Source organism: Rhodamnia argentea, chromosome 6, assembly GCF_020921035.1.
Source record: "Rhodamnia argentea isolate NSW1041297 chromosome 6, ASM2092103v1, whole genome shotgun sequence".
Classification (NCBI taxonomy): Eukaryota; Viridiplantae; Streptophyta; class Magnoliopsida; order Myrtales; family Myrtaceae; genus Rhodamnia; species Rhodamnia argentea.
This window is the reverse complement of record NC_063155.1, coordinates 18,225,176-18,251,572: the sequence shown is the minus strand read 5'-3', so window position 1 is coordinate 18,251,572 and position 26,397 is coordinate 18,225,176. Positions and strand designations below refer to the sequence as shown.

Genomic DNA, 26,397 nt, shown 5'->3' with positions numbered 1-26,397 from the left:
ACGGTGATCGTGAAAGACGAATTTTGTTATGTCATTGTATTTTCCAAAGATTCTACACTTCTTTCACAGATCCCAGCAACTGCTCTTAGTGTAATCTTGACTGATAAAGCTGGAAGACGACCACTTCTGATGGTTAGGAAAATTATAAATCTTTTATAATCACCCTAAGGAGACGACTTTTCGTGATACTGATCCGAACCCGACTTTTATTTGCAGATTTCTTCAGCTGGAGCGTCCTTGGCTTGCATTCTTCAAGGATTGTCACTTTTCATTCAGGTTTCACAAACAATAACTATTCCTACTTGGGGTTCTCGATGTTTTCAAGTGACATTATTTTTTCCTGCTATTTTTTCTGTAGCTGAACCAGGGCCTTAATCATTGGAAGGCAGTGACCCCAATTTTGGCGTATGTGGCACTAATTATATGTCTCTATAAGAGTGCCTTTTTGCCTTGTATCTTTTTATCTTGAACGCCCAATGACTCATTCTGATGAAGTTTGCTGACAGATGACTATTTCATTTAGGTGTATTGCATAGCTTACTCACTTGGCATGGCGGGATTACCATGGGTTATCATGTCTGAGGTACATGGCTTACATCTAAATTTGCACTTGGCAATCTCTATCTTTAGACCACTCTAAATGAATATGTCCTCCATAGATATTCCCTGTGAACGTTAAAGGGTCAGCCGGGAGCCTGGTGACATTCGCCAATTGGTCCTGTTCCTGGATTGTGACTTATACTTTCAACTTCATGTTCGAATGGAGTGCACCAGGTGCTCACTCTCTCTCTCTCTCTCTCTCTCTCTGATATATACAGTATGTATGCTTAATCTGGATTCTGCTACTTTCAGGGACATTTTTCATATACGCGTGCATATGCGGTTTCGCAGTCTTGTTCACCATGAAGGTAGTGCCCGAGACCAAGGGTCGAGCATTGGAAGAGCTGCAGGCATCACTTGCCCATTTTCTTTAATGATTATGAGCAGCAGATTGTTGGAATTTGAATTGGTACGAGTCATACACAAGCAGCACTGAAAGGAAGGTTGACAGGAGGATTTCTGTCGCAAAGTATTTGGCAATTCTTGGATCAACTAGATATTAGTAAATTCAATTTTATCGGTTTCTTCCTTATATATTACTGGATAAACAGGTTACCAGTCACCTCATATTTTCTGATGCTGTTATGAATTACACTAAAGTCGTTGTTTGGTACTGACCACGGACAATCAGTCTGTAATTTCTTGTACGGATCATCAAAATTGCGCTATGGAATCAGCCCTAACATGTCATGTTGCTTTTACACGCCATTAGGTTTTCAAAATCGATCCCAACAGTTGTTTTCTTCTTGGTTTTTTTCTCCTCCTCTTTTCTTGATTTCTGAGATTTAAATCGAACCTTAGATCTGGCTCTCACACATCAAGAGAGATGCTCAGTGGCCACTGAAACGAAGGCATAGTGGTTCAAAAGTAGTGTTAAATTACTACCACCCATATGAAGAGATCGTTTTAACTGATGATTTCAACTAAATCCTTGAACTTGCCCTATTTGTTTATGAATATTTATACACATTAGGATATAAGTAACAATCAATCTTCTATTTTTTTCCAATATCTACCAGATGGCTAGCAGGTTTGATGAAACAAATCCATAAACACAGTGCGGCTACCACTACCAAAGATTTTGGAATTATTAAAAGCAATCATTCACGTGATACAGCAAACAACAGAATAAAAAAATGGAACATGCAGTAATCATGTGGCCTTGAACCAGAAACTTTCTGATGTAAAGTCTTCTACTTTCACAGACCCAAAAGTCCATTTCTTCGATTCCTTTATGTTCACTGAAGATTCAATCTTGTCACCTCCATTTCTTGCAATTCTTACTCATCAGAAACAAAGAGACATGGAGAGAGATAGTCTAGAAGAAGATGGCCTCTCAACCAGCTCTCTGCTTCTCAAAGAAGTCTCAAATTGTGGCAATCACTGCAACTCTACATCTTCCAGTGATTCTTCTGTCACAGCTCTTCTTGTATTTAGCACACTGGTCGCTGTTTGCGGGTCTATTGCAACTGGCTGCGCTGTGAGTATCGGTGCTGCACCAACCACGCAATGTGTTCGAAAGCAATTGATTAGCCATCACTTGTCTTTATGAAGTCTCTGTTTTCTGTGTAATGTTTCTTCTGTTCATCATCACCAAGATGCTTTCTGTTGGACTACAATATAGGACAGGTCATACTCTTAGGAAGATGCAAATAACTTGGTTAGCAGGTCCTGCATCATGTGGCCTGTCCCTGAAAAAATAACATCCACAGGAATATTAATTGGAATTTTGTGCTTTTGTAAGAACCCGTTTACATGGGATTGGGACTGTTACAACCCCTAGGAAAGTAATCAAGTGTCCGAGCTCCGTCACAATATCAGGAGAAAAGGGGAAAAGGAAAAACAAAGCATGAAATTTGGAGCAGTGTTTTGGCTGCCTTTAAAGTTGACTCCACAATCTAGCTTTCTGACCATATTGTGCTGCCTCAGTTAAGGCTGAATTTACTCACAAGGTTACTCGCAGTTACAAAGGCAACCTTGACAATGGCGAGCAATTTACTGTGCAGGTGGGTTATTCGTCGCCAGTTAAGTCTGGCATAATGGAAGATCTGGGACTTTCTGTAGCGGCGGTTAGTCTACTTTCCTCCTCACAGATGAAGAATCTGTCGAATGGGTTGGATGTATGCAGCTTATTGCTGAAATAGGATCAGGATGACATGATTGCTGCAAAGTTTTAGATGATTAACTCTCATCTATTATAACCTAATTTTCTTCGTACTTAGTCCCTAAACATACGATATAAAATTAACCGTGTATCTTAATCGATAAGTGCTAAAAGCATATCTTGTGTTAAGGACTCCTGAGGGATAAGTGCAGTCGGTTGCGGTTCAGGTTCTCTGTACTAATCTTTCCCCTATCTTTCTTATGCTGCAGTATTCACTTTTTGGCTCGATGCTGACAATTGGAGGACTAACAGCAGCTTTAGTAAATGGAACTATAACAGATATGATCGGTCGAAAGCGTGTGAGTATTTCATGAGCAATAGACTTTCGAAAATTTCACAATTGCATTGAACCAAATGCTCTTATTGTGTCTTGTGATGCAGACAATGTGGCTTTCTCAAATACTTTCCACCGCTGGATGGCTTTCTATAGCACTTACCAAGGTTCCTTCCCTTCCTCTTGACTCTCCAAATTCTCCTCAGAGGTTGCCAACATGTGTGCTATTTGAACTTAGCAAATGGAATAGGAAATGCTCTAAAGAGAATTTACTGGTAACTTCCAGTTCGGTGTGGTTGGGGAAGATAATGATTTCCATTTCTGTTGTTCGATTACATGATCGTGTTACTATAGAAGTATGTTTAAGTTGGCTAGCCATAGGATAAATTAAAGTTTCTTGACATCCCTTTCAAAGGGTGCAATTTTTTTTTTTTTAGTAGAAACATGCTTTTACAGATACTCCAAATAAGAAAGCACTAACCAAGGCCAAGTCCTAGTCTGAATCTCCGAGGATATTGCTCTTTGCTTATCCAATACAACCAAAGTTTCTAATTTATGACAAATTCAATTGAAAGTACATATATTGTAAATTGCCGTCAATGCTAGCTTGTCTGCATACTGATTTGATAACCATAACACATGCTTAATCCTCATCTGCTGCAATTCAGCTAATACATCCCTGCATTCATTCCAAATTGAGTTCAAGTTAGGGATGTCAACACTAGTATTCAGCAAAGCATATATCACAGTACTGGCATCAGATTCGATCTCTAAACATGTTACATTTAACTCTAGGCAATAGTTAGTGCCCCCTTGATAACCAAAGTCTTTCCCAAATGAAGGGTATAACCCTTCACCAATTCCCCTTGATCATCACTTATTATGCCACCAATTCCAACAACTCCTGTACTCTCCACCACCACTCCATCAAAATTCAATTTGCAGCAGCCTGCTTGTGGAATTTCCCAATTTGATCCTGATCTGGACTTCTTTCAGCATTGCTTAATCTCTGAAAATGCTGCAGACGTTCCCTGCTCATCTAAAGAAAAAGAAGTACTACAACAGATCCTATGCTTATTGTACCAAGTTTTAGTTGTGACATCCCTAATCCACTCTCTTGAGGATTTCTGTAGCTCCCAACCGTAGAAAGAGATTTTGCAATGTCATCCCAAAGTTTCTGAGTAAAGGGACAATCTCCTAACAAATGAACTATAGTCTCACCTTGAGTATCACATATGGGACACATCTTGCACATTCATGCCTCAGTGAGCAAGCAGATGCCTTGTGGCAATATTGTTTTGAGGAACCAACCAAATGAAAATTTTGATTCTAGGGGCCACATCACATTTCCACACCCAATTCCAGTTCTCCCCTTTACCATCTCTTGGGTCCAAATCCATCGCAATTTATAGGCAGAACGCAGGCAGATCGCAGCTTACACTACTTGTTAATGTCGGAGAAGTTCCATCAGAATTTGACCGGGTGCAATGTTTTTCATTATCACTTAACTGCACTCTACATGTCACCTAGCAGAATGCTTGGTGGCTCGATGCTGGAAGAGCATTAATAGGATTTGGCGTCGGGCTCACAGGCTATGTGGTAATACGCACTTTGGACTTCCCGGTACACTTATGTGAATTGCGATGATCATCACCTCTCTTTTTCCCATCAGGTACACGTATACATCGCAGAAATAACACCTAAAAATGTCCGGGGAGCATTTGCTTCATTCAATTCGGTAAGAATAAAAATTGCAACATTATGAGCTTGCTTTATGTTGCCAATCCATCGCCTTTTGGTCTACTTTTCTTGGGTTGCAGTTCATGCTTGCCTGTGGCTTTTCATTGGCATACTTTATTGGGACTATTGTTTCCTGGCGCGCATTGGCTTTGATCGGTAGTGTCTGGGATTCTCTATTTACAGTTATTCCTGATTAAAAAAAAGTTCAGAAAATAAAAGAAAAGCCACCTCTTGCATTTTATTTTTCAGGTGGAATTCCTGGTGTAATACAAATTTTCAGTTTATACTTCATACCAGAGTCACCTAGATGGTTGGTAAGTTCCTTCAGGATTTTCCAGTAGTTGGGTACAAGTGACAATCTGATATGTGAGAAAATTAAATCTAAAGTCGTACTACTAAGCTTCCAAAAACTATGCAATTTTACGCGAAAGATTTTACAGGTAAAAGTGGGTCAAAAACAGGAGTTTGAAGCTGCCCTACAGAGACTCAGAGGCAAAAGTGCCGATATTTCCCAGGAAGCGACCGACATCACAGTAAATTCTCATTCCCTTCCCAATTCTCTAGGGAAAAGCTGATTTTTTCCCACCAAGGACTGATTAATTCTAGAACTTCACATTCTCAACTTCTGTGAATCTCACAGATCTACACAGAAACCTTTGAAAGGCAATCTTGGTCCAGATTTTCAGATGTGTTTCAACAAAGATATGCTCATTCACTCACAGTGAGCTTTCGTTCAACTACATGCGAACATTTGTACGCACATCTATATGCCATACTGTCTAGTGAGGACTTACATTTTTCAATCATTTCAAAGCTTAGGTAGGACTTGGACTGATGCTGCTTCAGCAGTTTGGCGGAGTTAGCGCTTTCTCATACTATGCAAGCACCATTTTTGAATCAGCCGGTAAAATTGAAGGCTTCACTACTGCTTCAGGAAGCATGAAGAAATAATCACAACAAATGTTTTTCCATGACAGATTTTTCAACTAGCATTGGCACCAGGAGCGTGGCTATTGTTACAGTAAGCCGTTTTTCTGTCAATTATGGAATATCGTCGTGAAATTTGACTTCCACATGTTGCCTTTACAAATAGTTTGACATGTTTTGTAGATGCCAGCACTCGCAATTACCGTAATCTTGACTGATAGAGCTGGACGCCAACCGCTTTTGATGGTTAGGAAAAGAAACTCATGCTCTTTTGGTTCCAAAAGGAATCAATCAACAGAAAGTTGAGATTGAGCTTAATCTCGATTTGCAGGTTTCTTCTGCTGGAGTGTGCTTAAGCTGTTTAATCCTAGGATTGTTATTTTACATGCAGGTTAGCTCTACTATCACTAAATCAACAACAAGTACGCTTGGGGTCCTTTAAGAATTTGACCCGCTTTTCGTTCCTTCATGTCCTCAACCCTTGTCTACAGGATCTGCACAATTGGAAGGATGTCACTCCGATTTTGGTTTTCCTAGCTATATTGGTAAATCATTACACCAGAGCTTAGTGAATCCTAGTCTATAATTGTGTGGTGAGTGTTGCTGAAGTTGCTGATAGACTGGTAATGCAATCAGGCATATTTTGTATTTGCGTCGGTCGGCATGCAAGGACTGCCATGGATTCTAATGTCCGAGGTGCGAATTGATAATGTTTTCATTGAATTTTATGATAAACTAATACTAAAAGCAATAGACTAGTGATTGCTTTGATTCCACACTGTAGATATTCCCAGTAAATGTAAGAGGGAGAGCAGGAAGCCTGGTGACCTTCACCCACTGGTCCTGTTCCTGGATTGTGAGCTACACTTTCAACTTCATGTTCGAATGGAGCGCACCCGGTATGCTTTCCGTGTCCATCGACTTTGTTTATGTAGTATGATCTCAGTATTTGGAGCTTAAGCGCATGTGACTGTGCGCTGGCATATATTTGGAGCATTATCCGATGGTCATTTTGCATCTTGACCCTGCTTTTTCCAGGGACATTTTTCATATTCGCGGGCGTTTGTGGCTTAGCGATCCTGTTTACTGTGAAGTTAGTGCCAGAGACCAAAGGGCGCGCCCTGGAAGAACTGCAAGCATCACTTGCTCATTTTTCAGCAGTGAGTTAAATTAATGAATCTTCTATTAGTCAAACGACATTGCAACTACGCCTATTGGGATGTCAAAAGACCTTTGTGGGATCAACATTTTATTCCTGATTGTTGCAAAGAATGAACTGCAACGTGAAATGGAAGAGCAAAAGCGTTGTAAATTCCTTGTCATTTTACGGAGTACTAGTCAAGTTTTTACTTTTATTTGTGGGATATGTTTATTGGAATCCTAAAACTTATTAGAAAAGTTTAATTAAATCAGAAAACTTACAAAAAAATACAATTAAATCATAAAACTTGTCAAATTGGTACAATCAAGTCATTTGTTAACTCCATCCAATTTGGCTAGTGGAAAATGCTGATGTGACTTTTTTTTTATATTTTCTCTCTCCTATGTAGCTATAACATGACGAAAACGACATCATTTTGGTCCAAATATGATTTTTACTATAACTATTACTTAAATTATATTAAAAATAAGCTAAAATCATTTATAAAAAAGAAGAAAGAAAAAAGGTTAGAACCAGCTCTCGTCGCCCCCTGTCATCGAGAAGCCCGGCCATGGTGGGGGAATGGTGGGTGGGGGTCATCAAGGCTCGGCTAGGGCTCGGAGACCCTCGCCAACCGCAAGCGAGGGCTTGCCGGCCGAACCTTGACAAGATCTGGGAGAGGATAGCGGCCCTTCCCCAAATCAGGCGAGGATTGTCGGCGCTTGCCTAATCCTGGCCGAGGGCCGCCAGAGGCGGGGTTCAGCCTCCAGCAAGAGTCACCGGGCCTAGACATGGCCAAAATGAACCGTGGGCCTGAAACCGGCCCATTGTTCCGGGCCCACGGTTCCAACCCGATTTAAAAAAAAAAAAAACAAGGGAGGAGGCCCGCTCAAAAAGAACCGTTGGGCCTAGGAACAAGGGATTCCGAACCGGAACCGGCGTTTCCAAACCCGGAACCGGAACCGGCCACGTCTAACCGGGCCCGTCAACCATTTCCCCATCATTACCGGCCCCTTGCCGCTTGGTTCTAGCTTTTTTTTTTTAGTTTAAATTTTAGCATATTCTTGAATTTAATTTCAGTAAAAATGGTATGTTAAGTCATATTTGGACCAAAATGGCGTTCGTATTTTAGCCACGTCATCACCACTTAGCAGAGAAAAAATATTAAATGAACGAGGAAGCAATAAAAAGTTCAACTTTAATTGTATGAAAATGATTATTAAATATAGATCTTGTTGCGAAATTTTAGTCACTTTGAATGCCGGCGTATCACAGACATTGCGACGCTTAGTCGGCATTTTCTATCTCCATTCTGACGATGACGGTAGTACGAATCAATTTTGACGTGTGATTTAAATCTCGTTGCAAAATTCTAGTCATTATAAATACTGGAGAATCACAAATATTGCGATGCTCAGTCGGCATTTTCAGCCAGCTCTCTGCCTGCTTTTTCCCTTGCATGCCTTCACCCCAACCCCACCACCACACGACCCCAACAAAATCAAAGAATGCAGCCTTTGTTTAGATTGTAATTGGACAAGAGTGGGAGGTAGTTCTCAATTATTCTGCCGCTGCCACTGAAGCAAATCCTCAAAAGAATGCAGCCCTTCTTTAGATTCTAACAAAGTATTTCAATTGACATCAAATTAATGATGATTGTGTTTCTGTGAAATTAGTTTTTGGTCACAAGATGTTGCACTCAATCAGTGTCCGCCATGGCCTTTGGGCCCCCAGACCTAGCTTCGAGGTCAAACAGCCAGGGTCGCGAGCTTTGAAGCCAGATCTGGCCATGGTGGCCGTGACACTCACGGTGGGCAAGCTCCACCGTGCCGCTCTAAATAGAGAAAGAAGGAGATGAAAAGGATGCACGGAAGAAGAAGGAAGATGATGAACAGTTAAAGAAAAGGCGAAATACTCATCGGTTGTTTTTCTAATTTTTTTCCCTTATAATTAACAATTTTTTCTGATGTAGCACCATCTCATCAAAATGTGTTGTAAAAAATACAAAAAATGCCATGCCGACATCTTTCGTCAGTCAAATTGAATGGAGTTAACGAAATGACGTTATTGTTCTAATATAACAAGTTTTAAGATTTGATTACACTTTTTGTAAGTTTTAAGACTCAATCGCACTTTCGCAATAAGTTTTAGGACCGTCAATGCACTTGTCCCTTGAAACAATGAGGGTACTTCAAGCCCTTATATAAAATAATGTTCACTTTGAGTCTTTATTTAAGCAAATTAGGACACTTTAGATCCTTATATAAAATTTTCCCTAAATTGAATAGAGGCAACAATATCCTTATCTTTCACATAATTTTGTCAAAAAATAGGAATCCATACCAAATCGAAGTCTGTTTGGAGAACTACTTCTACTTTTGACTTATGCTTTTAAATTTTCCTTCCAAAATCTATAAATGGAGGTACAATTACTCAAATTTCAAGAAATTATGGAAAAAGTTATATTTTCTTTTATTTGACGGTACTCGTATTTAATACCATCACTAGTAGAAATTACTTAAAATAGTTAATGTCACTACCTGGGTTGAACCTGGTAATAGTGGGACTCACAGTGTCACACGATTAGTATGTTGATGATCATGTGGTCGAGATGGACGAAGTCCTATGAAAGAACTTGTCGGCGGTGACGTCAGAACAGACAAGAGAAAACGACGAACTGCATTAACGACAAGCTTCGCACCTCGCTCTTTTGTCCGTGCCTTCATCATTCCGCTTCACACACTCTCTCTTATCCGGGAGATTTTAGTGGGCATTCACCTCCTGTCTCATCACTCCAGTTCTTGGTCTTTCAAGAAAGAAGAACAGAATGAACAGGGAGAGTTCAGATTCAGAAGCAGCAAAGCCGGCAAGAACTCCTCTGCTTGAGAAGAGAACCACCGGTCCAGATGAAGGGGGCGGTGGATCTTCTTCATCATCTTCTTCGGCCACGCCTGTTCTTGTTCTCACCACTTTGGTGGCGGTCTCCGGTTCATATGTGTTTGGTTCTGCCGTGAGTATCTGCAAAAACAATCTTTCTATTACTTGGGTCTAGCTTGTTTGATTTGAGTTCTTGATCATATGGCTGTCTTCTTGGGTCTATCGTTGCAATCTCTTCCTTCAGATTTGGTCGTACCATGTGTATTTCAAGTATTTGTTTTGGCGGTTTATTATCAGAAAAGTTTTTTCCTGCTGATGATTGACATAGCTTTATCGGATAACTTTTGTGACGTAAGTCAAGTCGGGTTTAAATTTCAATGTGCTTATGCTTTAAATGTTGGTTCAGGGGAGGAAAAGTTAAGTCTTGTACAGTGTTTGAAGGCGATCTATCTATGTTGGCAAATTAATACAGGAAAGGAGGGATAAGTACAGTACAAATGCTATAACTTGCGTATAGCGCTCGCTTGAATGTCATAATTTTTTTTTCAACCATTTAAGTGTCATAACTTCAAAAAAAAATCGTTCTTTTAAGTGTCATAACTTTCAATAGATTACTTAAGTGCAAATTAGTGTTTTGAAACGTTCACTCAAGTGCCGTAAATCCCACATGACATAACATTTGTGATGAATGTTTTTAAAAAGTTATGGCACTCAAGTGATCGACTGAAAAGTTATATGGCACTCGAGTGACAAAAAAAAATTATGGCACTTAAGTAAGCGCACTGCATAAGTTATGCCATTTAAGTGATCGAATAAAAAGCTATAGCACTCAGATGAGCGTCGTATGAAAGTTATGGTGCTTGTGATGTTCTTGTCTCGAAGGAAGGAAGACTCAGATTTGACAATTTGAATTACTCTTACATAAATTTCTATTCACTAGGATTTGGGAGACTTTGGTGACAGTTTTCAGTATGATTCGCAATTAGATCACTTCTTCAAGAATTGACACTTTTGATTCTGATTGAAGGTGGGATACTCGTCTCCTGCTCAGACTGGAATCATGGATGATTTGGGCCTCACTTCTGCACAGGTAGTAGGAATGTTGTTCATCACTTGTCTTTGTTCTTCTTCCAATAACAGTGACTGCCATTCATTTTACTACTTTATCATCTGAATGTGCAAAAAGATGCAAATTTAAGAGTTTAATGTACTTCCTTGCATAATGTTAATGTTCATGCCCTACATTTACGGCTTGGCAATCACCCTGCAGTACTCAGTTTTTGGCTCAATATTGACAATTGGAGCTATGATAGGAGCAGCAATCAGCGGGAGAATCGCAGATTACATAGGTCGAAGAGGGGTAAGTAGCTCCCCTTCCTGTAAGGTCTTGTTGTATGACATTGTCTTCAAAATGTTCAACAGAAGATTAGTTTCCTGAACTTATTTAATTTTGGTGAAGCAGACAATGGGACTTTCAGCGGTATTATGCATAACAGGTTGGACCGCTATAGCATTATCAAAGGTGCGTTCATCTTGTTCTTGTCTCAAGTATACTCAGATTCTCCAACTCTTTGAGATTTACCTCTTCTAATAAGCTTTTATGCCAAAGGCACATCAGTTTGTGTCCGAACTCTGCATGTTGCACATCTGAACCATTTTAATGTTGTTGAAATTTTGTGGACGAGCTTTGCTCGTCATATTTTCAAATGCCTTGCACAAAGAAAATGAAGTTTGTGAGTGAGCCTCATATTTGATTTTTCTTTGTCATAATTGGGGAACCTATTTACTGGACTTATGTTTCGACGCCAATAACCAAGTATCGGATGCATATTCCATACCATGACTCATCTTCAAAGAGCCACTACATTTTGTTTTTCTTAATATTTAACACTAATTTGCTCGATTATTCTTGGAAGATTTCTTTGTGGCTTGATATTGGGAGGTGGCTTGTTGGATGTGGAATGGGGCTCCTCTCATACGTGGTAATGATTGTTGAAAATTTGGAATTCAGTATAACTTCTTCTCTTACTGTAATAGTCAATCTCTTTCACTTGATGAAACAGGTCCCCATATATATAGCAGAAATTACCCCAAAAGACCTACGTGGAGGATTTACAACAGTACATCAGGTAATGCAAAATCACTTATAGATTCTAGCTATACCTTTGAACTCTTGTTGCTCCTGCACCTAACTCAACCATGAACATTTACATTTTCCACAGTTAATGATCTGTTGTGGTGTGTCAATGACTTACCTTATCGGTGCATTCGTTGCTTGGCGAGCATTGGCTCTCATAGGTGAGTTTGTTACCCAGTGATGCTCTATTAATCTCATCGGAACAGTGTTACAATTTTCTATGTATTTCATTTCAGGTATTATTCCATGTCTTGTACAGGTCATCGGTTTGGCTTTCGTTCCGGAATCTCCTCGATGGCTGGTGAGTTGTGAAAGTTCTTTTCTTCGATGACCTTCCTTCTAGATGACCCACAACTTTTGTTTTTTTCACATTTTTCTACAATTAAGGAGAAGAATTTAACAACCACATTTGCAGTGTCCCAAAAAATTATATTTGACAATACGATGATGTCTTTCAGGCAAAGACAGGCCGGAGTAAAGAATGTGAAGCCGCCTTACTTCGCTTGAGAGGGAAGAATACCGATATCTCTCAGGAAGCAGCTGAGATTTGGGTAGCTCATTTAACTTCTTCTAAAACAGCTCTCTGGGATGGAATCATTATACATTTTGTCTTGCAGGTAATAGATCCTGATGTGGGTTGAAATATTTTACAGGAATACACACAAACCCTTCGACGGCTTTCAGAAGCCAGGATATCAGACTTGTTTCAGAGGAAATATGCCTACTCACTTATTGTCGGTATTCTACATTAGTTTAAGTCTTGCAACTTGATTTTATTTTAGAGGGACGAGAGCGAAAATTGATTAGAGGGACGAGTGCGAAAATTGATCACTTTGATGTGTAGGTTGGGGTTGGGTTGATGGTACTGCAGCAATTTGGAGGGGTGAATGGAATTGCCTTTTATGCTAGTTTTATATTCACATCAGCTGGTACATCTGGATTTGTTTTGTAAAGCTATGTTTGATTTGGAATGCAACAAGCAAGAAATGGATTTGTTTATTCTCTGATTTTTTACTTTTGGTAGGCTTCTCTGGTAGTGTCGGGACGATAGCGATGGTTATTGTTCAGGTTCCTCTCTCTTGCTTCTCTTAGTCCTGTTTTGGCCGTTGACTCGGCATTTGTAATTTCTTTTCCTCTTGGAGGGTGGGGATTAATTTCATGTGTGCAGATTCCAATGACGGCATTGGGTGTGCTCTTGATGGATAAATCTGGACGAAGGCCACTTTTGTTGGTAAGCACTGAAGCACCTTTTACTCTCTACCATTTCGTCAAGTCGAAGTGTTGACGCTGAGGTTGACCAACTTTGACAGGTTTCTGCAGCAGGAACATGCCTCGGTTGCTTGATGACAGGATTCTCATTCTTCTTCCAGGTATTCTTTTCAGTGATGAGCATCATATGGCTTTTTATCAGTCCATGTGCATTTTGGCTCATGAATTTTAATCTCTTTTTGTTAGGACCTTCAAATGTGGACGGTTTTCACTCCAATCCTGGCTCTTGTCGGTGTGCTGGTACTGCAGATTAACTATGCTTGATATTTATCACCCTTTGCTAACAGGATGCTTTAGATTTACCCGAATGTTGTCGCAAATTGTATGTTTTAAGTTAATCCAGCACAAATTTTGGTTGTGAAACAACAGAGTAAGCACAGCTTCAACTTCCCTACAGGTTTATACAGGATCATTCTCTCTAGGCATGGGAGGAATTCCGTGGGTTATAATGTCGGAGGTAGCTTCGTTTCCTAACTTCTGCATCAAGTTATTACTACCAGGAAAATGAACAAGAACAGCGGCAAGTCATTACATCTTGACTGAGAAATTTCTTTTGCTGTTAGATATTTCCTATAAACATGAAAGGTTTGGCCGGAAGCCTCGTGACGGTGGTGAGTTGGTTAGGTTCTTGGATTATCTCATACGCCTTCAACTTCATGATGGATTGGAGTTCAGCAGGTAAACTTTTCCCCTCTCTCTCCCTCCCTCTCTGACATTGCTTACTTTTTGGAAATAGATACTCTATGCTTAATTCATGGAGAGACACTGCCTTGTCCAATGATCTCAGTTCAGATTTTCCATGGTGTTAGGATTTCCTTAATTTCTAGCTCATGAAGCATAATCTTGCCTTCACCTCTTCATCATGTCGTAGAATGATGTGCTGCATCAAAACGTTCAACACCTCGCACCATTTGCCAATTGAAAGACGTCACATCCCTTGTAGTGTAAAGTACTTGTCTCTCAAGAAAAGAAGTAACTAAGAAAATGAGTCAGTCTGCAACTCTGTTGTACAAAACAACTTCTTTTATGCATACTGTACACGCACGGACAAGATTCACGTTCACGACACTTGCGACTAACAGTTTTCGATGCTTGGTCTCTCATGCTTGCGCACATCATATCCACAAAAATTGTTCAGTGACATGTCCACTTATATTTTCAGGAACATTCTTCATATTTTCGAGCATATGCGGATTCACTGTCCTATTCGTAGCAAAGTTGGTGCCGGAAACTAAAGGGCGTACATTGGAAGAAATACAGGCCACCATGAATCCATTTTAAGTTGGAAAGAAACGCCGGAATTTCTGCAGCAGATGCATCACCAATTTCACAGTAACCAGTTTTTTCGACATGGCTTGGCCAAGAGGAGAAAGTACATTCAGCACCATCTTGTCCCATGGTTATCGTAAAGGAGGTTGATGAGAGGATGCGACGATGGAACTGTCATTTGGTCTCGAGATCTAAATAATCAGAGTCCATTTTGCTGGAGTACATTCCAGAATGGCTCTTTGGCCTACATTAACCGCTTTTTGCTTTCGTTTTCGCCTGGATTTCAGAGGACGTGAACAACCTACTTGTACTGCAATATTTTTGCTCCCCTCGGGTCGATGCTCATATTGCCTAGCCCGATCTTGTGCCTTGCTAGTGTAACCTCAATCACTAAGCATCCGCATAAACTCGATATTGGTTTGGAATAATGCCACTGTGCTTTGAACGTGAACGTGTCTCTACAACAATGAAGCTGTCCCATGGTACTCAGTCATGCATGTGGACGTGGTCCTGGGAATTTTGTTGATGGCATAGATGGCAAATGACAGTTTAGAATTTGCAGAGAATGTCTGCTGTTCTTGTCTTGAATTCTGTCGCTACAAGCAAAACGTTTTGGTTTTCTTCTCTCTCACTTTGGTCAGAAAATGTATTTTGTTGCTTTAAATAGAGGAAAAGCTGCACTTTATTATAAATGTAACATGTCGAACCTTGAGTTTATTTCTTTTGAGCTTTTCTCAATTGTTGATTCGACTACAACAAGTGGTTGGGTAAGCGATAAATTGAGTTGGCGTGGCGATTCGAATAATAAATATTTATATGTGACTTATCGGTGAATAATTTCTTCTATAGAGTCGCAATATATTTCCCTAAAAGTTCTCTATAGTCTAAGTTCATAAAAATCAAGATTAGCCTAACCAATTTTGTAATAGACTATATACTGTCCAACATCCTTTGCCAGGGGGGCAACAAGACAATATAGAGAGAGAGAGAGAGAGCTAGAGAGATGGGGATGTAGCTCTGGCGGCGGCCTTAGTGATGAAACCGGAGAGAGGAAAGTTGGGTGAGTGGGAGCTGTTCTGCAGTGTCACTTTCTTTATAAATGCTTACTTAATTTATTGAATAATAATGCTCGACATCCTTAAAAAAAAAAAAAAAAAAAGAGTTACTATCACTTGACATTTTATCCTTAAAAAAAAATAAAAGATTAATATCACGTAAATTTTATCTTTAAAAAAATAATAAGATTAATATCACATAAAATTTTAAATTAGTATATAATGATAAACTCATCTTAAATTATTATTTTTGTATCACAGAGAGCTCCAAACTAGTATATATGTGACAAATTTACTTCAAATTATTTTTTTTACCACAATAAGCCTAAATTGGTAAACCTGTGACAAATTTATTCAAAATTACTTTTTTGACCATAAAAAATTCAAACCTAACATACCCGACAAATTTATCTCATACCCAAAGTACACATATGACAAATTTATCATCCGTTAAATTAGGTTAATAGAACGAAAAACCCGAACTAATATATATGTGACACACACAGAGTAAAAATCCTAAATTACATGACTCAGCAACTTGATTGTAAAATTTAATGAAAACTAACGGAGAGCAAAATTTATCACAAGTGCACCGATTTGGGATTTTTGGAGATCAAAAAATTAATTCGGGGTAAATTTGTGACAGGTGTTACAACTTGGGATTGTTGGTGGTCAAAAAATAGGTTGGGGTAAATTTATTATAGATAAATATGCTTGAAATTTTTTGTGACAAAAAAATAATTTGAGATAAATTTATTATAAATATACTCATTTAGAATTTTTGATGATATTACTCCAAAAGAAAAATGGTGTTAAAATGTTCATCATCGTCATTCTCCAAGCAACGGAGAGACCGGCACGGCCATTTGTGGGCTCGATTTGCCCCCTCTGCTGTTGCATCGCCATTCCTCCATATCTGTCTCTCGTCCATGGCCATGACATCGGTCCGTCAAAAGATCGATCTTTCATGGCGTCGCAACTCAAGTTCATCCTTTTTGTTTTCCTTTTTTTTTTGCAACACCAACTCTAATAAATTCCATTAGCATCACTGAACGAAGAACAGAGGACATCGCAGCCAAACCCATGATCCACAAGCGTAAGCACTGTTCAAAGGCGACTCGTTGGGTCTGTAACCGACGAGTTCATCGACTCTTCAGTCCTGCCGCCACGAAGATGGGAGTTGCGACGCAATTCCGAAGAGTACTGTCGGTTAAAGAACGCGTTGACTAGCAGTTGCACTTGTGGGTAACTAGACTTGTTCACTGACAGAACTAAGTAGTCCTCAGGGGTTGTCAACTTTTTGGAAAACGAAAACATGGACGGACAAGAAGGTGCAGAACAAGGGCTCTTGACGGCGACTTCGCCGGGTCGCCGCGGCGGCTCCGCCACTTGGGTGTTGCTGTTTAGCACTCTGGCAGCCGTGTGCGGTTCCTTGCAGTTTGGGATAGCAGTGAGTGACGCTCTTCACACTTAGAGACCAATCTAAAAATGATATTATTGCTTCACTGTGCTGGGGTGGTTTGTGTATGGATCAACTGAGTTTCCCGAATGCACTGATATTTGAAAGTGTGAGCCCTCGTGTGGGGATGGAGCTTTACATAGTGTGCACATCGTTGGAAGGCAAATCTATATTGTGTACGCGACTCATAGGAAATAATCAGGGTAATGATGATATGTGGAAAAAATTCGGTCTCACTCATTTCCAGTGCCTCAGAAAGTATTTTGCCATGCGAATTGACCCTGGCCATGAGGAGAATTCTGTTGTTATGGGATGCCTTTCAAGAGATTGCATGTCATTTGTTGGTTTATCCCTGTTAGTAGAATGCAAGACAGACATTTCGATAAAATGTTTGGAGCACCTATGAGTTTATGATTTGGGGGGATAATCGATCCTTCTCATGCCCAATTCTGAAAAAGCTTTCACTATTATTTCAGAAATGAATAAGGAGTTGTATAGACGTTGCTTTGAATGCTTTTATCCTATCCTGAATTCTATCCTGATTACCAAATGTAGCCTAAGGGTGTGTGTTTGATTGCTTTACGTATAATGAAGTCATATGTAATGGCCATGTTCACATGTCAATTGGCCAGGTCTGACCCATTCTTGTTGCACGGCCAGATGTTTGTATATGTGTTTAAGTCAGTTGAATGACAGTAGTTTCTGCTTTGTCATAATTGCAGATAGGATATTCATCACCTGCTGAATCTGGTATCATGGATGACTTGGGTCTCTCTCTGGCTGAGGTATGCAAACATGGTGGATATTATTGGGATATGTTGAGTCTCCAATCAATGGGAAATGTAATTGTGGACACCATTGGGAAGGGATTTGCAGGGTAGACACGTGCGTTTATTATCTATATGATTTTTTATCTCTTTGCTGAATTTTGCAGCTCCATGACATTTTGTATGGGTCAGAACCCCAGTTAGTAAGAGGTTTATTTCTCTTTTAATAGACCATCTTATAGACTTAATATCGGTAAATCCATCTGGTGAAATGCTCCTATTTACACTGACTCAGTGAGTCTGTGCTACTTGGTGTTTTCTTGGTTGAAGGAAGAGCAACTCCTTTTGTCTGTTGGACCACGTGATATAAGCACATGGTTATCATTTCAAAGGGTGGTTTGAAAACACTTGTAACCAATTGATACAGAGACCGAGGTTTACAACTCTTGAGTGACATTTCCTAGCGCATCTTATTGGCTCTTTAATTTGGAGCATATTGTTCAGAAATAAGTGTTTTCATAATTCTTAAAATTGCTGTGTGGCCTTTTGAACATGTAATTCTGTGGCCCTGTCTCAGTAAAGCAGCTGTTCATTTTTTGTTGCTTCAATTAGTTTAAGTCTAGATTTCTTGGGCATTTCTATTTTCTTGTTGTTGACTTAACCTCATGCTTATGTATAGAGCCTTTTTGTACATGCAGTACTCTGTTTTTGGCTCAATTATGACGATTGGAGCAATATTAGGTGCCATAATGAGCGGGAAGATGGCAGATCTAGTGGGTCGCAGAGGTGTAAGTCTTTCTTTTTGTCACGCATCCTTGAGCCTAGATAATTAATGAACTCCTGTTTATTTAGTTATTCACACATGGTCTCAGCCAGGGTCGTGGGCTCATTGTTGGTTCTCATTATTCTTTAAGTTCAACTTGTGTCCCGAGCATTGCTATGTAAGGGGCTGAAAGAGGCGAAACAATTGATTGTTACCGTGTGCGTGTAATTTGCAAATATTGACAGACAATGGGGATTTCTGACATACTCTGTCTCTCCGGATGGATCGCAATAACATTCTCAGAGGTATCTGCATATTCGCATTTTTTCCTTTGATTGCATGCGTATTAATTGAGAGGAATTACTAGATGTATAATGGAGAAAAGGAATCAATAAGGAATTACTAGTGAGGGACATGGTATACTTTTTCTTGGTGTTAATGTCAGATAACTAATTTGTCAATTGATGCTAGTAGGGTGCTTGGGCGCTCGACATTGGAAGGCTGTTGGTAGGATGTGGAGTTGGGCTTATTTCCTATGTGGTAAATGTGCCATTTCAATGTGAACTTGAAATGTGAACTTGGGACTTGCTTGCTGGTGCTGATTCAGTTTAGTTATATTCTAGTACTTTTTATCATGAAATAGGTTCCGGTGTATATCTCAGAAATAATGCCTAAAAATCTCCGCGGGGGTTTCGGAACAGCTCATCAGGTAACTGTGATAGCTTGAATATGTGTTTGGCTATCTTTACGATACTTGATGTGTGATTGATTCCATTCGACAGTTCATGCTCTCTTTTGGCTCAGCGCTTATATACTTCATCGGAACTGTCGTCAACTGGCGTATTTTAGCTCTAATAGGTAATTTTATTATGGTTTCATTTCCAATATGATAGTAATTCCAACAACAAAGCGTTTTTCTTGTAATGTCATCTGTAGGTGCTGTTCCCTGCGTGCTTCAACTTTTAGGTTTATTTTTCATCCCAGAGTCACCAAGATGGCTGGTGAGTCAAAAGTTCACACGCCCCATTGGTGGAGCATATATAAGTACTGAACAATTGACCTAAGCATAGTTTGGTTGCTTTTTTTAGTATTCTTGAACTTTGGAAACGGAAAGAAGTGGAACAACTATGAAATGTGTGCAGAGTTTGCTGAAAAGATTGTGATGTCCTACGGAAAATCTTTTTCAGTTTAGTGACCTAAATGCAGGAAAAAGTTGGTAGGGAGAGAGAGTATGAAGCAGCTCTTCGATATCTGAGAGGGAAAAAATCAGATATTTCAGAGGAAGCAACTGAGATCAAAGTATGTTTGCTTAATCATTCTTATTGCAAAATAATCTGATAAATTTACGTCATAAGCAAAACAAGCTAACTATCTGGTCTGCAGGAATACACACTGACTCTTCAACAAATCTCCGAGGGTAGAATTTTGGACTTATTTCAGAAGATATATGCTCGCTCTCTCCTTGTGAGTCGTCAATGCATCTCCTATTGGTGTTATTTCTCACCTGTCAATTAACTTTTGTTTCAGCCTAACTGAGACACTGCAGGTTGGAGTTGGTCTGATGGCTCTGCAACAATTTGGCGGTTCTAATGCCATCGCCTTTTATGCGAGCTCTATATTTGAATCTGCAGGTAAATGATTACTTTTTAAAGGATCATCTGTTGGCAAGATACTACAGCCGACGACTTACAAAATCTTCTTATTATTGTAGGTTTTCCTGCCAATATAGGAACTGTAACGATGGCTGTCGTTCAGGTCTTTGGCTCGTTCAAAAATGAAATAGAATTACTTGGCTGGAAAAGAGGTCATTATTTTTTTACTCTCGTATTGACTGCAGGTTCCTATGACAATTGTTGGTGTGCTCTTGATGGATAAGTCAGGGAGGCGGCCATTGCTTCTGGTATAGTGATCCGAAGAATCTGATCTTAAGCTTGCTATATATGATAGAAGTGAAAGTAATGACTTGAGGTCAAGTGATTTTTGACAGATTTCTGCAAGTGGAACATGCTTAGGTAGCTTTCTTGCCGGACTGTCGTTTCTGTTAGAGGTACAATCTGTAATCAAGTGACCCAGAAAAAACCTCTGTAAGAGTTGCCCATCGAATTTACTCAGACTTGCTCAAGCATTGCCATCTGACAGGATTTTCACCGGTGGACACAAGTTGCTCCCACTTTGGTTTTTGTGGGCATACTGGTAATGACGAGCATCCAAAGATACTTTTCGACTTCCTCATACACATCTGTACTTGTTCAATCAATTAAGTTATGCGCTGATGTCTTCAATTTAACAATCAGGTGTATAATGCGTCATTTGGACTGGGCCTTGCCGGAATACCGTGGCTCATAATGTCCGAGGTGAGTAAATCTCAGCAAGTGTCAGTTTTAATTACAGAATCTAGTGAATTCTGATGAGGCTCATTTTGATTGGTGTCTGTTGCTCCAGATATTTCCCATAAATATGAAGGGTTCAGCTGGAAGCTTAGTGTCTTTGGTTAACTGGTTTGTTTCCTGGATCGTTACATACATCTTTAATTTCTTGATGGAACTCAGCACAGCAGGTTTGCTCACTTGCTCAATTTCCCTCTCTATATGCGGAAAAGTTAGAGCCAACTTTGTGGACTCTTATACTCTCCTCTTCCAGGAACATTTTTCATATTTTCAGCCATAGCCGGCTTGACTATACTGTTTGTGGCAAAGCTGGTGCCCGAAACCAAAGGTCGAACGTTGGAAGAAATACAGGCAGCCATGAACCCGCTCACCGCATGAAGACGACTCTCGTGCCAGTGATGACTTTGAGAGTCTCCAGTTGCTCTCTCATTTCTTGTTTTGTCACATGCAGAGCATGTCTGAAAGCATGTAATGCGTTTGAGTTTCATGATTGGTTCCTCTTGGGTAAGCCCGGTGTCACGAAATAGAGATCAATGTACATGAGAGATATTTTTGTTGCTTCATGTCTCTCTTCATGGTCTAATCATATTATTCATTGGATTCTACATACTCCATCAAATGCAGACTTGTCATGTTGATAGGCATTTGGGTCCTAATACGGTTGAGAGAGAGAGAGAGCCCGACCGAGCTCCAACAAGGTGCCACGTGGAGCACGGTCATGAGGCGAGGGCTTTCAGGCTCTCTTTCGCAAATCAAAACGGAAACAAATAAAGAAAATAATCGATTAATGTGACAAATTAAGAAGAGATGTCTCCCGTAAGAGAAGAAAGGAAAAGGAAAGAAGCTTTGAAGCTTTACTTTCCGACGATTGCCTTTGGGATGCTCTGATATAACGTGATATAGGAGAAGGAATACATACAGCAGCCACAAAAGGGAAAAAAAAATCCAAATGGTATAGGATTGAATCTTACTTACAAGAGTACAGATGAAAATGATATTGCATGTGTATTTCATAGTTTCAGTTATGGATACATTGTCAATCATGATGCTTTACTTTTACCGTTCTATTAGGCTAAGTTAGCAGGAAAATTACCTAAAAAAGTCCTAAACCTACTGCAATTATGTTAATTCAGTCTTAATTTTTTATTTTATTTTTTACCGATTCAGTCTTAAACCTTTTTGCAATTGTACCAATTCAATCCATCCGGTGAATTTTGACTGGCCGGCATTGACGTGGATGCTACCCGGCTGGCAACGTAATATTTTAAGATTTTTTATTGAATTTTTTCTTCTTTTTTTTCCTTCGGTTTTTTCTTCCCCTTCCCTCTTCTTCTTCTAGTCGGTTGCTGAACCTCGGAGACCAGCCGGAGGGACAGTTGGCGAGGTCGGCCTCGCCAGCCCAGATCTTTGCCCCCGCCGCAGTTGCTTGCTGCAGTTGCGCCCTTTGAAGTCGTCGGGCTTAAGTACACCACAAGTGCCATAAGTTGTGTACGGCGCTCACTTTAGTGCCAAAACTTTCAAATCGATCACTTTAGTGCTAAGTTTTTGTAACTTCGATCACTTCAGTGCCAACTTCTTTTAAAAATGATCACTTTAGTGCCAAAGTCGACGTGGCTTGTCGAAAATTCGACACGTGTTATTTTTTATTAATATTTGAGATGACGTGGCTCGATGAATTTGACACTAAAGTGATCGTTTTTAAAAGAAGTTGGCACTTAAGTGATCGAAGTTACAAAAACTTAGCACTAAAGTGGTCGTTTTGAAAGTTTTGGCACCGAAGTGATCGAAGTTACAAAAATTTAGCACTAAAGTGATCGATTTGAAAGTTTTGGCACTAAAGTGAGCGCCGTACACAACTTATGGCACTTGGGGTGTACTTAAGCCGAAGTCGTCACTAGCATCTGCAAGGACCACCCCTCACGACCGGCTGCACACATAGCCAAGCCCCACCCCCTTCTAGCCATAGTTGCTCCTCTCTCTCTCTCTCTCTCTCTCTCTCTCTCTCTCTCTCTCAAACTTGAATTCAAGCGGCCATGGAGTACTCTCTCTCTCTCCCTCTTTCTGAAACTCAATATTGAGCAGCCATGGAGTTCAAGACCTCCGGCGATTTGCTCGTAAGAAGGTCCCTGACCTCGTGTGACCACGCATCACGTCCGCATGAGGCCAGCAACTTCCGAGCAACCCTCTCCCTTGTAACCCTTAAACAATCCAACTCTCATCTTTATCTATAATTGGTGATTAGCATGACTTGCACCCAGCAGTCATTGATAAGACTCACAACACTTAGCTTCTTCTTTGCCCGTGCTGGGCACCGAGTCGTTCCTGAAGAAACAAAGACAGATGATGGCTGTTACAATTTCATGAATGTGATTCCTCGAACTGATCTTCCATATCACCAAATTCAACATACGAGGTTGAAGTTTCGCAAACGTAAGGTTTTCTATTTGCCTTCCACATGCTATCAGTCTAGTTTGCACGTGAAGGGAAGTATAGAAATATTCCCTGTACCCACTATTCACATGATCAATCAAAGAACAAAAAAACTTGGAAGAAGATAAAATAATGACGAGGCTTCAAGCAAAGATACCTTCTCATGCAACAGACTAGTCCATTTACTTTGAGCTCTCTTTATCTGCCTCTTTAACTCACCACACCATCTCACTCACTTCTCACGCTCACTCTCCACCCATTCTTGCCAATTTACGTTTCTTGAAAACTCGCCACGAAGAGCTTTGAACAGACGACATGGCGAGAGAGACCTTCGGAGAAGATGGATTGCCAGCAAGAGCTCTGCTTCTCAAGGAAGTCTCTGCCAATGGCAGTCATGGCGGCTCCATCATGTCTCCAAGCAATCCTGCAGTCACGCCACTTCTCGTGTTTAGCACTCTCGTCGCTGGCAGCGGTTCTTTCGTTCTTGGGTGTGCTGTGAGTACTGTATCATTCTTCTTGTTGTTTCCTTGGACAAAGTTTCTCTGTTTTCTTTTATGATTGGTCAGCATTGTGTTTTCAAGAAAAGATCTGTCTCTGCAACTCTGGCTGAATGTGTGTCTACTTCGGTTTTTGGAGCCTAAAATTTAGTTTTTTATTTCCAGAAGCACGGTATGCCATGTTCTTGGCCACATGGACATAAGGTTGAGCTGGATCATTTAAGAATGTAATAACTTGTTTGGACAACTACTTTTGTCAAATGTTCTACTCACAACCTGGTACAGAGGAGAGGATGTGTCGAACAGTCTGCTGCTTGTTACCATAATGATTTCAACTCGTACCATGATAAAGCAAGCAGCTGATTCCAGATCACTCAAGCGCAGGGCCTGAAACTCAAGCATGCAAAAAAGTTGTCAAATGATCTTCCGTAATTACTTCATCCACATTTACGAGAAAGATGCCATTCGAAAACTGATTTTTGGCCTGCCCCTTTATTTTGCATCCATTGCGGGATTTTCTCTGCGATTGTGCTGCTCGCTGCATTACCTGAAAAGATTAGTAGCCTGTCAAGTAGAAAAAACCATTAACTGGTGGCATGTTTTTACAATGCAGACCGGTTATTCTTCACCAGCTGAGTCAGGCATAATGGAGGATTTGGGCCTCTCCACAGCAGCAGCAAGTCCTATCGAGCATGCATGCTATATTTCTAGAAATATTCATCTATGAGCCCCCATACTAATCGTGTTCCAGCAATATATTGTAAAATAAGATTTGTTGGACAGAAATAAAACGGACGAGACTTATCAGTGATGCCAAACAGAAAAAAAGGAAAGTTGATCACAACTCATATTGAGATTCTCCCCCATTTTTTTGGGTTACAGTATTCGCTATTTGGTTCAATAGTGACAATTGGAGGCCTGATAGCAGCTCTTGTAAATGGAAGGGTATTCAATTGATTTTCTTCCAACTAAGATGCAAGGAAAATGTTTACGACATCCTATTTCTGGGAATCATCAATGCATATTTAAGCTGCGAGACAGAGCATAAGACTTATGGCATACTCCATTAATCTGCAGAATGCTTGGTGGCTGGATATTGGAAGACTGTTAAACGGGCTTGGCATTGGGATTATATGTTACCTGGTATGTGAAGGAAGATTCGGACTTACTGGCCTAATAGATTTCCAGAAGTATACGCTGCCAATGTGCTGTTGAACCTTATCTTTGTTTCCAAACAGGTACCTGTGTACATTGCAGAGATAACACCAAGGAGTGTCCGGAGTGCATTCACAGCATACAATCAGGTCAAAAAGTTTGGACAACATAGAATTTGAAATTGAGTGGAGACAACTAATTTGCTCACCAACACAGTTGGCTTCTGTGCAGTTCATGATATGCTGTGGCTTTTCGTTGATTTACTTTCTTGGGACCGTTGTCTCCTGGCGCATCTTGGCTCTGATCAGTAGTGTCTTAAATCCCTTTCCTTTATACATGTGGTGAATAAGTAGCGGAAAACATCAAAAGGTCATTCTTGGTGATTTCATCTTCAGGTGGAATTCCCTGTGTCATACAAATTGTGGGTTTGTTCTTTGTTCCAGAGTCTCCTAGATGGCTGGTAAGTTGTTAGTGGAGGTGAGGCCTAGGTTTTAACATTTCAATGGCAATCACACTCTTACGCACAATTCAATTGGTGTAGATCACCGTCGTAAGGATTTGCTAGTTGAGTAAAATCATAGAACTGGATGACGAAGCCAAGATCATGCACTTTTCGCTGTAAGAAAGATCACTAGCGGATAGTCATTTACAGGTAATCCACCGAGAGGAGTTTGAAGTCACATTACAGAGACTCAGAGGCAAAGGAGTTGACATTGCTCAGGAAGCAGCCGATATCAGACTAACATCTCAATATCGCATGTCTTTAGGATGATTCTGAAGCATCTGATATTTTCCTAATGATGTGCTCTCATTTCACTTTGTCTTGTAGGACTACACAGAGACCTTCGAACGGCAGTCTCAGTCTAGAATACTCAATCTGTTCCAAAGACAATATGCTCATACACTTATAGTAAGAATTCCCTCCAAAAGTATTCAAACTGCTTGCAATTTCGTGCCCTTCTTGTATCGTCCTAATCTTGTCAAAGTGTTAGACAGCAGTTGGGCTGAAGATGCTTCAACAATTTGGTGGGGCTGGTGCAGTTGCCTACTATGCAAGCTCCATTTTTGAATCAGCTGGTAGACATCAAACCATGAATACAGAAGTAATTTATTAATAATGAAGGCTTGGTCATCATAATCTCTTTTCTTGGCAGGCTTCTCAAGTAGCTTTGGTACGAGAAGCATGGCTATTGTCCAGGTACTAGACTTTCTACAATTGCAGTGAAAGACGAATTCGGTAGTTTCATCACATTTTCTAAAGATTCTACACATGTTTCGCTGATCCCAGTGAGTGCTCTTAGTGTAGACCGATAAAGCCGGAAGACAACCACTTCTGATGGTTGGGAAAATGATGAAATTGCTATAATGTGCTTAAAGAGACTGATTTTTGACATACTGAGCCCGAATCCAACTTTTATTTGCAGATTTCTTCAGCTGGAATGTCCTTAAGTTGCATTCTTTTAGGATTGTCATTCTTCATGCAGGT

At 40.1% G+C, this 26,397-nt stretch overlaps 4 protein-coding genes, 1 long non-coding RNA gene and 1 pseudogene across 10 annotated transcripts; 5 read left to right on the top strand and 1 right to left on the bottom strand.

Moving 5' to 3' along the window:
• LOC115751691 overlaps positions 1-26,397 on the top strand; it is a 30,632-nt pseudogene that overhangs the window by 3,368 nt on the left and 867 nt on the right.
• LOC125315604 lies at positions 79-26,353 on the bottom strand. The gene is made up of 5 exons (XR_007198812.1): positions 26,304-26,353; positions 19,804-19,806; positions 9,586-9,594; positions 1,538-1,542; positions 79-150 (listed from the first exon to the last, which is right to left on the bottom strand). It is a non-coding gene; the product is annotated as an uncharacterized LOC125315604 (long non-coding RNA).
• On the top strand, positions 515-982 carry LOC125315603 (sugar transporter ESL1-like). The gene is made up of 3 exons (XM_048280981.1): positions 515-583; positions 660-774; positions 853-982. Exons 1-3 carry the CDS (start codon positions 551-553, stop codon positions 972-974), a joined length of 270 nt encoding a protein of 89 aa, XP_048136938.1. The 5' UTR covers positions 515-550; the 3' UTR covers positions 975-982.
• On the top strand, positions 1,824-7,026 carry LOC115751683 (sugar transporter ERD6-like 10). Of its 3 annotated transcripts, none has more exons than XM_048280975.1 (18): positions 1,824-2,080; positions 2,607-2,669; positions 2,974-3,063; positions 3,146-3,313; positions 4,572-4,637; positions 4,711-4,776; positions 4,859-4,934; positions 5,028-5,092; positions 5,219-5,311; positions 5,419-5,499; positions 5,598-5,682; positions 5,756-5,799; positions 5,889-5,951; positions 6,037-6,096; positions 6,197-6,250; positions 6,342-6,401; positions 6,490-6,604; positions 6,744-7,026. In XM_048280975.1, exons 1-18 carry the CDS (start codon positions 1,835-1,837, stop codon positions 6,872-6,874), a joined length of 1,626 nt encoding a protein of 541 aa, XP_048136932.1. In that variant the 5' UTR covers positions 1,824-1,834; the 3' UTR covers positions 6,875-7,026. The 3 variants fall into 3 exon arrangements, with proteins under 3 accessions (XP_048136932.1, XP_030545496.2, XP_048136933.1); XM_048280976.1 differs by lacking the exon at positions 1,824-2,080 and adding an exon at positions 2,240-2,430; XM_030689636.2 differs by lacking the exon at positions 6,744-7,026 and having other exon boundaries at positions 1,826-2,080; positions 3,146-3,205; positions 6,490-6,645.
• On the top strand, positions 9,598-14,443 carry LOC115751689 (sugar transporter ERD6-like 5). Of its 2 annotated transcripts, XM_030689649.2 has the most exons (18): positions 9,599-9,856; positions 10,751-10,813; positions 10,994-11,083; positions 11,186-11,245; positions 11,640-11,705; positions 11,787-11,852; positions 11,946-12,021; positions 12,097-12,161; positions 12,319-12,411; positions 12,514-12,594; positions 12,705-12,789; positions 12,885-12,928; positions 13,029-13,091; positions 13,171-13,230; positions 13,316-13,369; positions 13,527-13,586; positions 13,693-13,807; positions 14,292-14,443. In XM_030689649.2, the coding sequence occupies exons 1-18, from the start codon at positions 9,674-9,676 to the stop codon at positions 14,408-14,410; spliced, it is 1,443 nt and encodes a 480-aa protein (XP_030545509.1). In that variant the 5' UTR covers positions 9,599-9,673; the 3' UTR covers positions 14,411-14,443. The 2 variants fall into 2 exon arrangements, with proteins under 2 accessions (XP_048136935.1, XP_030545509.1); XM_048280978.1 differs by lacking the exons at positions 12,705-12,789; positions 12,885-12,928 and having other exon boundaries at positions 9,598-9,856; positions 12,514-12,598; positions 13,003-13,091.
• LOC115751690 (sugar transporter ERD6-like 5) lies at positions 16,313-21,435 on the top strand. 3 transcript variants are annotated; one of them, XM_030689653.2, is made up of 18 exons: positions 16,313-16,640; positions 17,635-17,697; positions 18,378-18,467; positions 18,688-18,747; positions 18,917-18,982; positions 19,086-19,151; positions 19,225-19,300; positions 19,379-19,443; positions 19,649-19,741; positions 19,826-19,906; positions 19,989-20,073; positions 20,154-20,197; positions 20,280-20,342; positions 20,430-20,489; positions 20,582-20,635; positions 20,737-20,796; positions 20,885-20,999; positions 21,083-21,435. In XM_030689653.2, exons 2-18 carry the CDS (start codon positions 17,668-17,670, stop codon positions 21,205-21,207), a joined length of 1,233 nt encoding a protein of 410 aa, XP_030545513.1. In that variant the 5' UTR covers positions 16,313-16,640; positions 17,635-17,667; the 3' UTR covers positions 21,208-21,435. The 3 variants fall into 3 exon arrangements, with proteins under 3 accessions (XP_030545513.1, XP_030545510.1, XP_048136937.1); XM_030689650.2 differs by lacking the exon at positions 16,313-16,640 and adding an exon at positions 16,647-16,903; XM_048280980.1 differs by lacking the exon at positions 16,313-16,640 and adding an exon at positions 16,936-17,115.